Source organism: Helicoverpa zea, chromosome 11, assembly GCF_022581195.2.
Source record: "Helicoverpa zea isolate HzStark_Cry1AcR chromosome 11, ilHelZeax1.1, whole genome shotgun sequence".
Classification (NCBI taxonomy): domain Eukaryota; kingdom Metazoa; phylum Arthropoda; class Insecta; order Lepidoptera; family Noctuidae; genus Helicoverpa; species Helicoverpa zea.
In genome coordinates this window covers 10,835,781-10,852,625 of record NC_061462.1, presented here as the reverse complement: position 1 = coordinate 10,852,625, position 16,845 = coordinate 10,835,781, and the positions used below count along the sequence as shown (strand labels likewise).

At 37.0% G+C, this 16,845-nt stretch overlaps 2 protein-coding genes across 2 annotated transcripts; both read left to right on the top strand.

Moving 5' to 3' along the window:
• The first annotated feature begins 11,341 nt into the window (after nucleotides 1–11,341).
• Nucleotides 11,342–12,432, top strand: LOC124634546. Its single transcript, XM_047170159.1, has 2 exons — nucleotides 11,342–11,362; nucleotides 11,681–12,432. The coding sequence occupies exons 1-2, from the start codon at nucleotides 11,345–11,347 to the stop codon at nucleotides 12,068–12,070; spliced, it is 408 nt and encodes a 135-aa protein (XP_047026115.1). The 5' UTR covers nucleotides 11,342–11,344; the 3' UTR covers nucleotides 12,071–12,432.
• A 1,454-nt stretch (nucleotides 12,433–13,886) lies between these two features.
• LOC124634711 lies at nucleotides 13,887–14,799 on the top strand. Its single transcript, XM_047170371.1, has 2 exons — nucleotides 13,887–13,904; nucleotides 14,128–14,799. The coding sequence occupies exons 1-2, from the start codon at nucleotides 13,887–13,889 to the stop codon at nucleotides 14,797–14,799; spliced, it is 690 nt and encodes a 229-aa protein (XP_047026327.1).
• The last annotated feature ends 2,046 nt before the right edge of the window (nucleotides 14,800–16,845 follow it).

The following is a 16,845-nucleotide window of genomic DNA, read 5'->3' as shown; positions in this document are numbered from 1 at the left end:
ACAGCCGGGACCTACAGTTTAACGTGCCATCCGAAACACAGTCAATGATGTCTAAGATATACTTAGAAAGTACATACAAACTTAGAAAACCAAACTCAAACCAAGTAGCTGGGTTAATAGGAATTAAGTCTTCAACAATTTTGATGGCTGTTATTAACATGTTAAAGTATTTGAGTGATTTAATAAAAAAATCATTATGTTTTTACCTTCGATGTAATACGAAAATTAAATCAAGAAGCAGATTAAGCTCATTGTACACTTGTTGTTTCAGAAATGTTCCTCACTGTCAAGGTTTTGTTGACGATCCTAGTATTACACTCCATTTTCCTGAACACGATGGCCCGTTCCAAGCGACGCAGTAATGATGACTGCGATGACGATTCGAAGAAACCGCCGAAAATTGCTGCGAAAATTATCACTTTCCCAGTTTATTATCCAGCTTTTTACTATCCCATGCCAACGTTTTATTTCCCACCAGTATTTTTATTTGGATAAATTCATGTAGAAACTTTTTTGTACACGAACTATTTTTAAATAATGTTTATTTTTTTTAATTGTATTCAAATGACTTTCATATTGAAATGTTTTGAGTTTTGGCGCCAAATATTTTAGGATTAGAATTTAGTTGTTATGAAATAAATAAATGTTGTTTATCTAACAAAATGTAATTTTTTCCTCATACACTGTGAAAGCAAAATGATATTTGTATGTTAGTTTAAAAGTACATTGCAGACTTAATAGTCGGCTGTCAGTTGATCTGATGGTAGACAAAAAGATTTTAAAAACAATTTTGATTACAATCAAAGTTTTCAGTCGGTTTGATACCGGCTAAATACCTGATCTTTGTATTGTGCGTACTTTAATTTATCTTCACACTGATTTATGAGCCCAAACAAACTATCGGCCGACTGAAAGTTTGCAGTGTGCGGCTGCTCTGAATGTTTATAGTTATAGCGTTATCGAATTATTTGATGTTAAAACATAAAACTATAGGCATTTAGGCTGGTCTTATATGATAATGGTCACTTTGGTCAATTCTGCATTTTAACTGTTGCAACGATTTTGTAAGCGAAACTTCTTTTTATGCTCTCCGATGCTCGGGTAATCATCAACTTCGAGAATTCGGGCTGCTATGTGAAAGTTTCTAAAACACAGAAAGCGATTTCGACCCGACCCGGGAAACGAACCCGAGACCTCGTGCACAGTAGCCGCGCGTGCGACCGCTAGACAAGGAGGCACGGTTGCAATAATATGTACATATTCAATTCTTATAATGCAGCTTATACAATATTCTACTATCTGTACATAGTATTTACTAACTATTTAAAGACAAATCGATGAAAATGACGCAAATACCTATAGGTAGGTATATCGTGTCATAATTCATAATATGTTATTGGCCTAATTTGTAAGTAGTACATTTTGTAACAGACACACAGTGAACTAGTAACACCAGGTAGGCGTTTATAGTCAGCCTAACTTACCAAACGCAACTTATGTAACATTTTGATATACTGTAATGTCAATAGGCATTATTTTTTTAACTAGACCTTATGTAATCATAGCACAGTTTTATGTAAATAATGCAGAATTTAAGTAAATGTGAGTAATTGCTTTTATAGAAAGTGGCTTTTAATATTTATGGGAATTTAAATCACATACTTTATTACTTACTACTTATTTTATTTCTTTATTCGAACATACTGTTTAGAGAAAGTGTAACGCTCACTAAATCCTACTACTCGTGTGAACGCACGTATGTATACTTTGTTATAATAATATCCGTTCCGTATAACTTATTCTGATAATTTATATGTCCATTACGTTTGTATGTGGTCAATAATATAAACTAAGTAAATACGTTAGGTACAGTGGCGGATTAAGAGTATCCGAGGCCCTAAGCACAGAGCCTGTGTAGACCCTCTATTACTTAAATGGAAATGGAAGGTTGAATAAATTGACCGAGCGAAACGAGCGTGATGCCTATGTAGTTACAAATGCGCGAGCGAAGCGAGCGCGAAATTTTTTTCGGACTCGTACGGAAGTAAAATTTATCCCAAACGTACTTAATTTTTTGTTTGTTGACAAATGCAAAAACGAAAGCACATAGTTTCTGAATACGCGAGCGAAGCGAGCGCGAAATTTTAATTATTTTTAAGACTCAGAACCAAAATTACGTACAATGTAGCCCAAACGTACTTAACTTTTTATTTGTTGACAAATGTAAAAACGAGGACATATAGTTTCTGAATACGCGAGCGAAGCGAGCGGGAAATCTTGATTATGTTTTAAGACTCAGAACTAAAATTTCGTAAAAGGGCTACATTTCAAACCTTCATTTCTTTCTGTTGGACAAGTAAGATGGATAACATAAGATCGATAACAACGTCCGCGGACTTAACCGGTGGTCCGCGGACCACTTGGAATGCCTCCAGGCACCACCAGTCCACCACCACCATGACCACTGATCTAAAGCATCCAAAATTTTTGGATATGTTTGTTATAAGGTAAACGTACCAATACTCGTCGGATTTCGGAAATCACCGACTTTGAAGCGCTACTGTGTGTAAAATATTCAATATAAAATGAAAATTTTTGCATGACGTGATAGAGTATTTATTCGTTATTCTAAGTAATTAATGTTTTTTAATCATTTTCATGGGTTTATGTACTTATTAAGGCAAAAGTAAAAAAAGGGCGATTTGTACCAATAGTCGTCTGATTTGTACGGATACTCGTCAAATATTCCCAGTACTCGTCAACTTTTAATGCTAATGTGAACTCTCTGCTCTTGATCATAAAGTTCAAGTTATGTACATTTTTTTTGTGCTTGACCTTGTTAAGCATACTTGTGCCTTTGAAACATTAGGTAGATAGATAGAAAACCAAATCCCTATTTAGAATAGCAGGTCATAATCTGTTAGAAGAGCAGGTATTCAATAAAACAGATACATATTTACATTTTAATTTATATTCCTATCTATCAAACGCTTGGAATCACAAAATAAGTCTATAAAATTTATGTTATATTTCGTAATCAATCATATAACCATGCAGTCATGTGCATATGTAGCACGAGTAAAATTATTACTATTAAAATATTTAAATTGTAAAACCAATATTGTGTTTTCCCAAAATTTATATACAACCTTCGCTCCTCTCCCTTATGGAAGCAGCCACATCTTTTAGACAGAATTGACCAAATTATCCGTACTATCCTTCATCTCTTTTTAATTTGGCCTTGGACGACCGAGCGTGGCTTCAAGCCACCCCTTTTTTTTTAACGACGTCAAAAATCATCAAATGACTCCTCCCGCTGTGGGTTAGCAGCGGTGAGGGAGTGTCAGACACTTACTGACTAAAAACCGTCGTGTTCCGTCATAGGCATTTTATGTACCAGGGCCGCGGTATCTCTTTCGGACAACCCGCAGCCCCGGCAGGCCTTGGCCCTGCTGGGCCCCGCTGGGGTTGCTGACATCTCTTTGAGGAGCGCGTGGAACAACGCGCGCCGTCGACACGGGCGCGAAGCCACCCTTCCGATCAGATTCGGTGGCCTCGGCGTCCGCAAAATTTCCAGTTTAAGTCTACCGGCATTCCTATCCTCGGTCTGCGGCACTAAGGAGTTGACCAGCAAAATTTTAGCCCCTTCACTGGTCGATTCTGAGGTGCATGGTATGAACGCCTGGAAAGTGGCTTACCCAAATACAGCCTTCCCTGACAACCCGGCTTCCCAGAGACAGTGGGACGAGCCGCTCTGCAGATTGACGAGACTAATTGAAACATCTGTCAATACTGCTGAGCTTGCCCGCCTACTGGCTGTGGGAGAGTGGGAGTCAGGCTATGGCTTCACGCACTGCCGTCACCCAGCGTTGGGACCATGCTGGGTGACACAACAATCCGGCTCGCTACATGCCTACGCCTCGGCGCTCCCACTGGTGCTCCGCATCGCTGTCAGTGCGGCGAATCTGTGGACTGCCTTGGGCACCATGGTCTTTCCTGTGGCAAAAGTGCTGGTCGCATGGCACGACACGCCAGCATAAATGGCATGAAAATGTGGAGTCCACTCGTGACCAAAAGGCTGGCCTATACTTCGGCCAAAGGATATGCATTGCCATCCAGCGTGGCAATGCAGCCAGCCTTTTGGGCACGATCCCCGCTGACAGCGATGCGGATGAATTTTTTGATACTTAGTTTTAATATTTCCCCCTTTATTATTTTTGTAAATATGAAAGTCTGTGAGACCACCACACTGGTCAATTTTGAGGTGCCATGTCTGACCGAGGCTTTAAATGCTTGGAAAGTCGTGATCCGTCGCGCTCTTGTTGCCGTCGGCGTACCAGCCGTACTCGAACCAAATGGCTTGGTACGCGACAATGGCAAGAGACCAGACGGCATTACGCTATTTCCGTGGAAGTTGGGTAGGACTTTAGTGTGGGACGCGACATGCATCGACACTCTTGCGCCATCTCCCGGAACTCTCCCATCCCGGAACTGCATGTTGTGCTGGCTCCGCCGCTGCACAAGCAGAGAACCTCAAGCGGCGCAAATATAGTAACCTTATATTCAAGTACATGTTCAAGCCGTTTGGGGTTGAAACTCTTGGGCCGTGGGGTCCGAGAGCCCGCCTTCTTGCCAAGGATATTTCCCAGCGCCTGGTTGACACTTCACGGAACCCAAAGGCTGGCTTTTATTTCGCACAGAGGTTGAGCATTGCCATCCAACATGGCAATTCTGCCAGCCTTTTGGGTACATTACCCAGTGACAGCGATGAGGAACAATTTTTTGATGCACTGTATTAGTTTTCAGACAGACAGAGCTCAAGATTCGTGCCGATAACTATAAGATTACTCTTTACCCATCAATATCGAATACGACAAGCAAAGCAGTGACAGCGATGGAAGCTACGTCATCTTAGTTTTAAAACTGATTTTAATATTTTTTGCGTCAAAACTAGTTGAATGACATAATTTTTATACAGGCGCTATTAAAGCAAGTTAGGGAGACGCGGTACAATACGCGTGACGACATGCAGTTATTTCAAACAAAAAGCATAGTGTAAGAACAGTCAATTTTTGCTTGCCACAAATTGTAATCCAAGCGTAGTAGAAACAAAGGCTAGTGGTAGTTGTACCCAAAGCGGTAGATATGTATCGTGTGTCCTTAATCGAATGGCGGAGGCCTACAGCGGCCAATATATACCTAAAAAAACAATCGTAGAAAATGCATACTTATAGGAAACAGGGGATTTAACCATTAAGAAACATATTAATTGAATCGAAAAACATGACTGTGTACGTGCATCTAGAACCAGGAGAGTAAAATGTACCCCTAAGAAAAAGCTTTAAAGAAACGCAGTTTTATCAACAAATGTAGTTTAAACCTTAAATATGTTTGTTCTAGAGAGATAACAATTTTGTAAAAGTCCCGATATTAGCTATTTATTCGCATTTTGTACTGCAAAACACAAAATATCCTCATTATGACGAGTTTAGGTGCAACTTTTGAGCACGTCCCAGTAGTCGTCATAATAATTCTAAAATTGACGGGTTTTGGATCAAATAGGAGTTTTAAAGTACCAATAGATGTCACATTAAAAATATATATCTTCTATGTTAAAAGTATTCCAAATTGCATATTACATCGTTAGCAAATAAACTTAACTATCTAATTAAACAAAGAAATATACCACAGACCCCACTGGAGTTATGTAAATCAAAGCACAAAACCACGTGCTGAGTTTCACTTTTGACAGCTGAACTTCACGAAAAAACTATTTTGTTAGGGCACACACTTTTCGAATAACATATCTCAGACGCCATGAATGTTAAAACCCCGTATTGTAATTTCAATTGTGCAATATATTATCAACAATATGTTGACATATAAACCGGGCCATTTTAAGTTCAATAGAAATAATAAATAAAAGTTTTTAGATTAATTGACGACTATTGGGGCATGACGACTTCACCCGCGTTTACCTTATTGCACTCGTAGTTACAGCGTGAGCTTCCCAACGAGTGTACGATAGCGACTTCGGAACGCTATAGTTGCCTATTAATTCTTTGCCCAACGATGAAGCCGAAAAAAAAAATTGTATAACAACTGCACAAATGAAAAAAAAATCACTGCGATCGTACAACAATCAACAGCACTGCGACCAATCAAGTTTAGAGGCGGGGGTGTATGAAGGGTCACTCCCGAACTGCTCGCGCCTTGTGATTTCGGATATATTGTGGATGAATCTCGATAAAATGTAGGTATAAAATGAAACGCCAGCAGAGGATGGAGGCCCCTGGAGAACAGGGGCCCCAAGCACGTGCTTGTTGTGCTTATCCGTTAATCCGCCACTGGTTAGGTACTTATAGCACCTATATCTGACATGCATATTTTCATATTTTCTTTTGAGGGAAAATAACTGTAAAGTTTAATAAAAAGCCATTTATCTTCGCAACTTACATACTTTCACGTTTACAATCTCATTAGTATTGAATAGTCAACAATGACTTGGTCCTATGGGAGAAGACTTAATTACATCCATACTTACATTCATGTTATCTTGTCCAACTTACTGGCAATATATTCTGGAAGCTTCTACTGACTCAGTTGCACTCGCTACTGAACACTATAATGTCCAGAGAATACAACTAGTTCATACATTGGCCATATCTTTAATACTTCCTTTCTCCAGTGGTTTTACCCGTGTCCCTTAAAAACTACTACAAGCACTTGAATAATATGGCTTTTTTTAATGACGTCAAAAATCATTAACACAATCCATCTATTGTCTATTTGGTTGTCCTAAATATTCATTCATCATGCTTGAAATCTGCCTTATTAAAACAATTATAATTTAAAAAATATATTATAAATATTTCTCGTAATTCAAACAAACACCAATAGCCGTGTTTCGGAGGGCACGATAAGCTGTAGGACCTGGCTATATCATTGAATATCATTTGCAGTCATTACAGGTAGTCAGAAGCCAGTAAGTCTGACAACCAGTTGCGTCGGTAACTGGGTTGAGGTGGTCAGATAAGTCGGTCCTTGTAGAACACTGGTGCTCAGCTGCCTTCAGTTAGGCAGGAAGCCGACCCCAACATAGTTGGGAAATAGGCTAGGATGAAATAATTCTAGTAATTGAAGTGTAATATATAACAGTAGATATGATAATCAATCACCGATGTGCCACCGATTCTACCCCATTCGCAAGTAAATCATAACTTTGTAAGTCAAACAATTCCTTCGGGACGACAGATATACAGAGAATATTCCAGAGGCCCGATTCTCCTAATTTTTCGTAAGCGACATACGATTCACGTTCGACTCGGTTCGACTGAGATCCAATCCCGACTCGATTACGATTGAAGCGTATGTGGCATTCCGCTATTTTTTCTTTGAAATAAACGTTTTTATCCTTTTCTGTCATTCAATAATGAATTATTTTGTCTGCAAATGATTTACGATTGCAAAATGATTGTACGGCAAACTACCTTATAGACCAAAATCACCAAAATAGCAGACCAATCGCAAACCAATCGAATGTCATTGGAATACGATTGGTCTTATATTAGTAGCAGATTGCCCGATAAGGTTAAAACTGCTATTCCGATCATATTGCGATTCAATTTCTATTCGCTTTTGACAATATTAACGTAGGAGAATCGGGCCCCAGAAGTGTTCTATTTCCGTGTCCGATTATACAAGATTCGATATGATTTTATAGAAAGCAATATCTTGATTTATCTTCAAAAAATTATAAATAATGTGGAAGTCATAATAAATTCGTAGATTTTTTTTTCGCTTGCTTTAAGTGACCCGATTTTTTTTGCAATCGATTTTGTACGTAACACACGAGTTTACAATCACTAATAACATCAGCTAACGTAACAATAATAATCGTTGAAAATAAGCCTACAGAGTACGCAAATATTGAGCCTTAAAAACATGATAGGTTCTATATAGATATGCTTTATAAGGTTTACTTTTACATACTTATATTAAAAACAAATCGAAGTAGATGACATAATAAACAGTCTTATCGCTAAGAGCGAACTCTTCCAGACAACCTTTGGATGTATAGACACGAAAAGTAAAAAAGAAATTAGGTAGTAAGTACCGTTAACGTATTTCAAGGTCTTAATAAATTCCAGATGCAGATCCTAATCATCGTGGCCCTAACAGCATCAGCCCACTGCTATCATCGCAATTTTGGCCCCATATTCGGCGCATTCAACCCGACTTACACAGAATTGGCTACCGAGTGTACAGAGACGGACCAACATTCCTGCTTAGTCCTACCTACTAAGAAGATTTGTAGGGAGAAGTTGAGTGAACCTCTAAGCCCCTTCGTGCCAATACCGTGGTGGTATTTCTACTGCCAATGGCTGGTTACTCTGCCGCCTGCGCCCACGACGAAATCTAGCACTATACACCCGTTCTATAGGAAGACTTTGGATGAAGTGTTGGAGTATAAAAAGAGTTTGATGAATAAGAATTCGTTTTTGAAATAAAGATCGTGTTTTGTTTTTTGGTATTTCTTTGTGTGTGAAGCAGCTATGGTAAGTTATGGGGAAAAAGCTGTTTAATAATTAGATCAACAGTAGAGTGTATATCAAAATCATAACACCATAAAGATTTTTGAAATTAGAGCTACAGTTACAGAGACGTAAACATTTTAAAGGCCTACATGGACTCAATAGAAGTTTGATCACGCCAATCAAACTGTAAGCAGCTAAGTCTACATCCAAAAAAGCACTTCTTTTTTCCGATCACAAATTACCTAATATCTAATTAATTATAGGCTATTTCCCACAGGATTACGTTTTTATTAGAAATACCCACTTCTTTTCCGAGAATGTTCATTCAAGCAAGAATGCCAGTACTTCAAATAATTTAAATGTCAATGTACAAACAATTGTCGGAGCGCTGCTCTGGATCGATGCATACTTCTCATCACAATAATGGCTGCATTACTATAAACAAAGACAAATAATACAACGTTGAGCCTTTTGTGTGACGCATTATAAGTACGGTTGTGTCGCAGAAAGATTTGCAGAAGGACTACATGAAGTAACATTTCGAAATGTGATGTGGTCATGTCCAATTTATTCAAAACTTAATTCGAATCTTCAATTTAAATATCTGCCAGTAGGTATAACATCAAAATTGTAGTGACAGAGATTTAAGTAGTCTTCAAATAACTTTGTCGAACCATTTTGATGCCTTGCGCACGCGAAATAGCCTATACGTAGGTAATATAATAAAGGGGAAACTTTCTGGTTTGTACAATAAAGGCTCTGAAGTTATATTACTGATTTGAAAAATGCTGTCACTGTTGAGAGGTCCCACGGGACGCGGGTGAAACCGCGGGAAAACAGCTATTTATGATAAAAGTCAAATAAATACTTTTCTATATTTTTTGTCAGATTAAAATGTACCTCACTGTACTCAATTTTAATACATTCATTTAACCATTATATTTATATAAGTAGTAATATAACAAACGAATTCTTCCAAAAAGATATCACTGAGTACTATTGTTCAGAATGGGCTTTCTGCGACTTTGCTTATAGTTTCACGTCCGCTGCTACAACTTGGCTATAAATGTAAAAGGTTAAGGAATTTCTGTAGTGAGAGGCCTAGCTTCGGTCCTGAGCTCGCATTTTTCTTATTGTACCTTTACTTATTATGTCAGGTTACTATAAACATGTATTTATTGTTTTGCACAGGGTATATCCAACAAGGATGTTAAAAAGAAGAACAATCAAGGAAGCATGAGGTTTAATACTACATTCTAAAACAATCTCCTTATACGGAAGACTAAAAATAATCACGATCTATTCATATTTAAATTTGCACTTTAGTGCCTGTAAACAATCATAAGGCAAACTGGAAGCCGACCCCAATATAGTTGGGAAAAGGCTAGGCAGATGATGATGAAGTATTTGTAACGTAAAACTGTATTAGGGAAACTGAAACTAATATACTACCTTATATTAACAGGCTGAAGAGGTTGTTTCATTTGTTTTCTTGAACGAGCTCTATGGAGAAAGAACTTCTAGATCAATACCAATAATTCTTTCACTGTTAGATAGAACATTTATCAAGGAAAGCTACATGCTACCTTTTCACCGAGTGAGCGAAGAGAAGTTCCCGCGGGATGCGTGTATTACTGGTGGTGGAAGCTAATTAATTAATAACGGTTACAAATATATCTGACATTAGAGTAGATTCTCGTGTTGGAATTATGCAAACTTTAAACACACAGGGGGATGGCTTGATATTAAATTGATAAGTTATCAAAGTGATCCGTCATCTGTTGTCTATAATGTAGTTGTTAATATTTACAAATATTCATTTTGGAACGTTTTGGATACATGGGGATATAACAATTACCTATAGGTATTTCAATTTATATATTTTTTTGTTATCACTTTGTTATTAGTAATTTCTAGAGAAATATATAAAAAAATGATTGTATACTTTTAAAACGGACAAGGAAGCATAAAGGTTCAATCCTGAAAGTAAAAAAATACGATTTTCCCGTGCCAACACAAAATAGGCGCGAAAACGAATAGAGGCCCGTGTTATGAGAACTTTTTACACATAAATGTACAGAAAACTTTGCATCGGCAATAACGCAACGATATTCTGCCATCTTGCTTCGTACGCACGTACTATTTATATTAAATTTCTTCAATATCTGCTGTGAAGAAAAACGAGTTTTGCTTACATTATATTGCGTAGCAAGATTATACAAGGTCTAGTTACTTTTCTTTACGAAGATATTTTCCTAGTACCTAGTTACAAATTCAGGTATTGTGATGCGGCTCTTTCAATTAGTTCCTTAATTATTAGTGTACCATGCAACTAACATTATAACTTCCTCTGTCTGTCTGATATTCACGGCAAAACATCTTAACTGATTTAAATGATATTTTTTTTGAAGATATCTGCATTTTATCCAGGATAGTGGACCCTCGGGAAACAGCGCTTTATTAATAGGTAAGTCAAATAGGCTAATACGACAGTAAGGACAAATAGTTGTCTTGAATCATAAGATAGTGGTATTGTTTATAGATGTCCTTAGAACTTCAAAAAAGTAGTAAATTCATAAACTTTATTTTATAGTCCTCACGTTTTTAACACAACATGTGCAACAATAAAATCATTCCAATGCATACCATTCTCGCACGTGATTCACGTGCAAAATTCTAATTTACCAGATCATTAATTAGGTTCATTAAACTCTTAATAATTTCCTTGGTTTCCTATAGTAAATTGATATTTTATTACAAACTTGGGTAAGAAATATTATTCATTGAGAACAGACCGTCTCGGTGGGATGTGTCAATTTATATTGGTATGTATCCTTACTAATATTATAAATGCGAAACTCTGTCTGTCTGTCTGTTGCGCTTTCGCGTCTAAACCACTGAACTGATTAAAAAAAAATTGGTACAGAGATAGAGTTGACCTTAAGAAAGAACATAAGATAGTTTTTATCCCGAACTTTTTAAGTATTCTCTTGGAAACGCGATATAACCGAACTCTACGCGAGCGAAGCCGCTAGTATTCTGTATGGCTGTTTAGTAGTTTTAAGCATGAAACATGTCTAACAATTCCTTTCAAATTCATACCCTTACATACATTTATATATATATATATATTTTCTTTTCAGTGGCTATGTCTCCTCGCCGTCATTTTCGTGACTTTATCCGACTGTAAAATGATTCCCGTTACTAAAAGAACGCCACGACCAAAGAAGACCAAATATATTCTTCCTAAAGACTTCTTGGAAAGAGGCAAGAGCCTCTTGGCCAGCGTCAAAATACCGAACCAAGAATTCTGTTCAGAAATGATCCTTTTGCCTGAAGACCAGTATGTAGTTTTACCATGGTGGTTCAACTACTGCCAGGAGCTTAGAGAGAAGTCTGCAAAAGGCATTACTGGTAATGTACACTATACAGCCATACATAGGCACATTCTTGATGAGTTGCAAGCGTATAAGAAGAAGGTGAGGGAAAAACAACAGAAGAAAATGAAGTATCAGATGGAATTGGCATCGTGATGTTTTGTTTTTATTTTGAAATTATATGGCTTGTGTGGATTTTTTGTAGTTTATTTGTTGCCAGTATTTTTTGTTGCGCGAGCGTCTAAGAAGGTTGTATTCTGATACCTATCAAAGTGTGTCTTAGACTAACTCTAGATAATGAATCATTCAACCTCTTGCAGAATATGTAAAGAGATAAGTAAGAAGGATTTTTATTTTATTCGCATAAGTAAGATTTCTCAGAATATGTCGAAATTCCAAAAAAGGAACTTAGCTTTAATGAATTAAGTAACATTGCATGTAATATGTTGAGATTAATTCAGTGATTACCTATGGGGACAACGTTTTTACCTGATTAAATGCATGGTTTAGATGGTCTACATAGGTAGCTATATTTAAGGAAAAAACTCATATAGGAAATCTTACAATATATTGAGTGAGATGAGAAGAATAAAAACATCTAGCTAAAGGTGCAATAAAAAATCTCATTCTTGTAGCTTTTTCTTCCCTTCGTATTTTTGGCTAACTTAGAACCCACTTTTCAGTGAATCATCAGATATCATATCATATCAATCATCTTTTTGTTCCTCCTCCCGCTGTGGGTTAGCAGCGTGAGGGAGTGTCTGACTCTTACCGACTACAACCCATCATTTTCCTTCTTAAGCTCTCTATGTACCAGGGCCGCGGTAACTCTTTCGAAAAATCCCACGGCCCCGGCAAATGGTAGAGGTACGTAGGTTTTATTTAGGATATAGGTATTTCTTTTTACGTCACTGGAGTATAAAGAGGTTGGTGATGCCCACAAATAACTAAACAACTTTACCCAGATATCACGAAAGCAATGTAATAAATACACATCGAGTAGCTACTTACACTTGAGTGCAAAATAATGAACCCGATAAGGCTCTATCGTTTTATTGTACTCAGATAAGGTCGTAGTGTAATTATTTGTACTTCAACGAGTACTGATTGTCAATATTTTTGAGTAGCTCTGCTTTATTTCGTGATAAGGGGTCGGTTATTTTGATGCAAGTGTAATGTTGAAGTATGTTGTTTTTCATTAGATGAGTTATTTTTGTTGTTGTGGATGAGCACTATGATTTAATGAATGAAAAAGCTTGTATATGATAAAAAAAAAACTAAAATCGAAATAAACTTTCTTCAATTACTATAGGTCCTTTTTTATTCTGTAGATTATGTATTATTCTGTAGATTATGTAGATTATATACATAAGGAGTAATCTACAGAATACGGGATACAATCAACATATTTTATGGTAATCAAAACTGGCTCGTCAACCCAGTTATGATCACTTACCCATCAAAATAAAAGTTACAAGTAACATGCCAATTTGTAGAAACATAAATTGTTCTGTTATTACAGTTGAATCGTTATCATTTCAATGGAGCGAACAGTAAAAATAACAGGTCGCAAAAAATAAACAAAATAAAAAAAAGGTGGTGGACATTATTTTAAGACCAATTTAACACCAGTGATTTCCATACCTTCGCCTCATTTGAATTCCGAACACCTTCGAAATCGCGCCACATTTAAACAAACGCCAACGCAAAATCAGGAATTGACAAAAATTAAAAACATCTTCCAATTCCGACCAGTATTGACGAATCGAAGGCAAAATAGTCCACCTTGGTCGCAAAAAGGTCGTATTTAAGAGTTTTTATGTAGCCTTGTATGCAGGGCACGTAAGACAAATAGGCGATCCCTACAAATAGGCAGTTATGTTTACAAAACACGGTGAAATCGGTTTCCTTTGGTCATCAGTGTCTCGATAACGTTGCTGTGAACCTGTATCAATGTGAACAGCGAAATAAAATGGATATTTTTCAAATTGTGAGTAGACTATTAATATTTTAATGTCCTCATAAATTTTGTGGAGTGTCATTTCAATTTGTAGGAGATAATAGTATCTCTGTTTTATTAATTGCGGACATAGAATAATCATAGCTGTGTCCTTAGCCCTAGTTATAATTAAGGTATAGGCTCAGTTGTATAAGTAATTATTTTTCGACAATCTGATGCGGGTCCGAAATAAACCTCATTCATTTTGTTTCAGTTAGTCCTAGCATTATATCTACCACAAGTATTTACAAAATCGAAATCAAAGTCAAGGAAATACAAAGCGTCGTCCTCAGATGAGGACAGTATAGAGAACCTGCTGTATTATAAGGATTGTCAGCGTCAGGGTAAGCCGGAGACTACGACGACGGAACACGTACAGCTGAGGTACGATCCTCCACCCCCTCCTCCTCCTCCGAGACAGCCTGAGTGCCCCTTCCCCAAGATGTGTTGTGCCCTCACCTGCGGCAACGAGTGCGGGGGCAACCAGCCTTCATACGGCAGCAGGCAGATGGAGCCAATGAACGGCTACCAACCCATGCAGCCAATGCAATCCATGCCGCAGCCTCACCAACCAGGAATGGGAGCAGTACAACCTCAAATAATACGCAGAAAAAAGAAAATGAAATTCCCACCAGGCAAACTACCAGGTTCGTTACCAACCAGAAGAGATATGTCAGGGTTCACAAAAGAGAAGATTAAAAGCTTGATCGCTCAGGATCATGATATAAGGAAGATATTGAAGGACCTGGTGAGGGTCACGATGCAGAAGGTGGATCTGTTAGATATGATTAATTCGACCCCTGAGAATGTTCCCAAGACTGAGGATGATGGCAATGTGGTGTCTTCACCGGCACCGGTAGTTGCTATGGATGAATATGACGAATAAAACCTGTTCCTATTTTCTATTAAAAGTACGTATCTTTATGTTTTTTTTATTCTTCTGTTTACAATTTTCATCACATTAGAATAAGAGGAAGAACGTAGACACATCAATGATTTTTTTCAATGTAAGCGGCCAGATAAAGTTGTATTAAATATATTTTCGAGAGTTTGTTACCAGTTTGAAACTCCCGGAATTCTCACGTGGAATCAGAACAAAAATGGCCGCAACTGGAACTTTTGTTAACAATTATCATGCATTATCCTGTAGGAACGTCCATTTCTGTAATGCGATGCAAATTACCAACAAAATTCAAACGAAGCAAGAAACAATTCTAGATTTTATTTTTAGTTCCCTATTATCCAGATCAAAAGTAAAAATAAAACAGAAATCGAATTTTCTATTAAGGTTTTCAGTCTAATTAAACCAATTGGCATTTGAGAACAAATAAAACCAGCCAATTATGCAATTAAGACCGATTTTCATTCTATCGTACAACTCTTTGATTATTATTTGTCTACATTGAAAAAGAAAAATCTAAAACTAGCCGCGAAGCACGTTTCTGGACGAGAAAGAAAAAAAAGGGTGTATTTATTGTTCCTTTTTCAAATAGTCGATGGAGTTTGCAATCAATGAGGTCGGAGTACTAGCGGAATGAATGAATTTGGCTTGAAAATATAGTGGGAAATTCGAAATTCAACTTGGGAAAGAATAAATCATTTGGTTGATTCAAAGTCAAACATTTTGCCACCTACATATTGTTTACTTCTCTCTATTCCCATCAGCTAATGACAGCAGTGGAAAGTTTATTTAACATAGTATATAACCTATATAGGCGTAACTAACCTAGTTTAAGATTTACGGCCAGTTTCTTCATCAAAAGTTAAAGTTAAAGTAATATCTAAAGTAAAAGTAACGGTCAAATTCGTTTTTTCAAGGCTAAACTGACAGCAAAATTCATAGAAAAATTGAATTTAACCGTTACTTTTACTTTAGACATTACTTTAGCCATAACTTTAACTTTAACTTTTGATGAAGAAACTGGCCGTAAGTAACTAAAGATAGAAAGTAACTGAGGCGGTGGAAAGCATTCTTATAATAAATAGGGATTTTATTATTTCAATCTTTTAGCTAGGTACTATGCTTCAGCCTTCTAAGCTATATAGTAGAAGACAATTCTTGTTAGTTCATTTGCAGTGTTTATTTTAATAGATGAAAGTCCTATTCCAACTAGCTTATGAACACAGTCACCAGTAACATAGGTACTCGTAGGCCGACAAACTTAGGACTAAAATTTAAGTTATGGCTTAGCTTTAGTAAGAAGCCAAACCACCTGAAGTTGTACCTAAGTAGGTTCGTGCCACGGAGACTAAATATAGTGCCAAGAACAGTCTTGGAATGACACAGGTGAGTAACAGAGTAAAGTAGGAGAGGGTTTGAGAATTTTTGCTCTCACCGAAATGGCAGGCGCTTTATGTAGCTGTTAATACTTAATACTATAATACTTTAAGGTTAATTTTGAAAATCAATTTCTAAAACGTAGATAATTAAAGAAAAGTTTGAAACTGCCAAATAATACGTTGTTTATTTCTGTCTTAGTTTAGGTTGATAGCGATAGATGGCGTTGCAAGTATGAAGCTATTATGTGTAAGATCTGTTGTGTTTGAGGAAACCTTCCTACTTATTTACGAATAATATTTTTATAGTCATATAAATAATAATATTATTAATAAATATCCGGTAATAATAAATAACAGATCCTCGCGATAATAACCCGATTTCCATGGCAGTTGGTGTTTGGTTGCAAGTTGGTCACCATATGCGATCAATACGAATATCGGGGTAGTATGATGCACAGTTCAGGAAATCTGAAATGCAACGTTGAACACCGAATAGCCACTGCATGGCTAAAATCGCGAGAAGTAACTGGTGTGTCATGTGACAGAAGAATGCCGGTCAAGCTCAAAGGTTTGGTCTACAAAACCATCATACGTCCAGTAAACACGTATGGCAGTGAAACATGGGCTGTAACCAAAAAACACACCATCACTA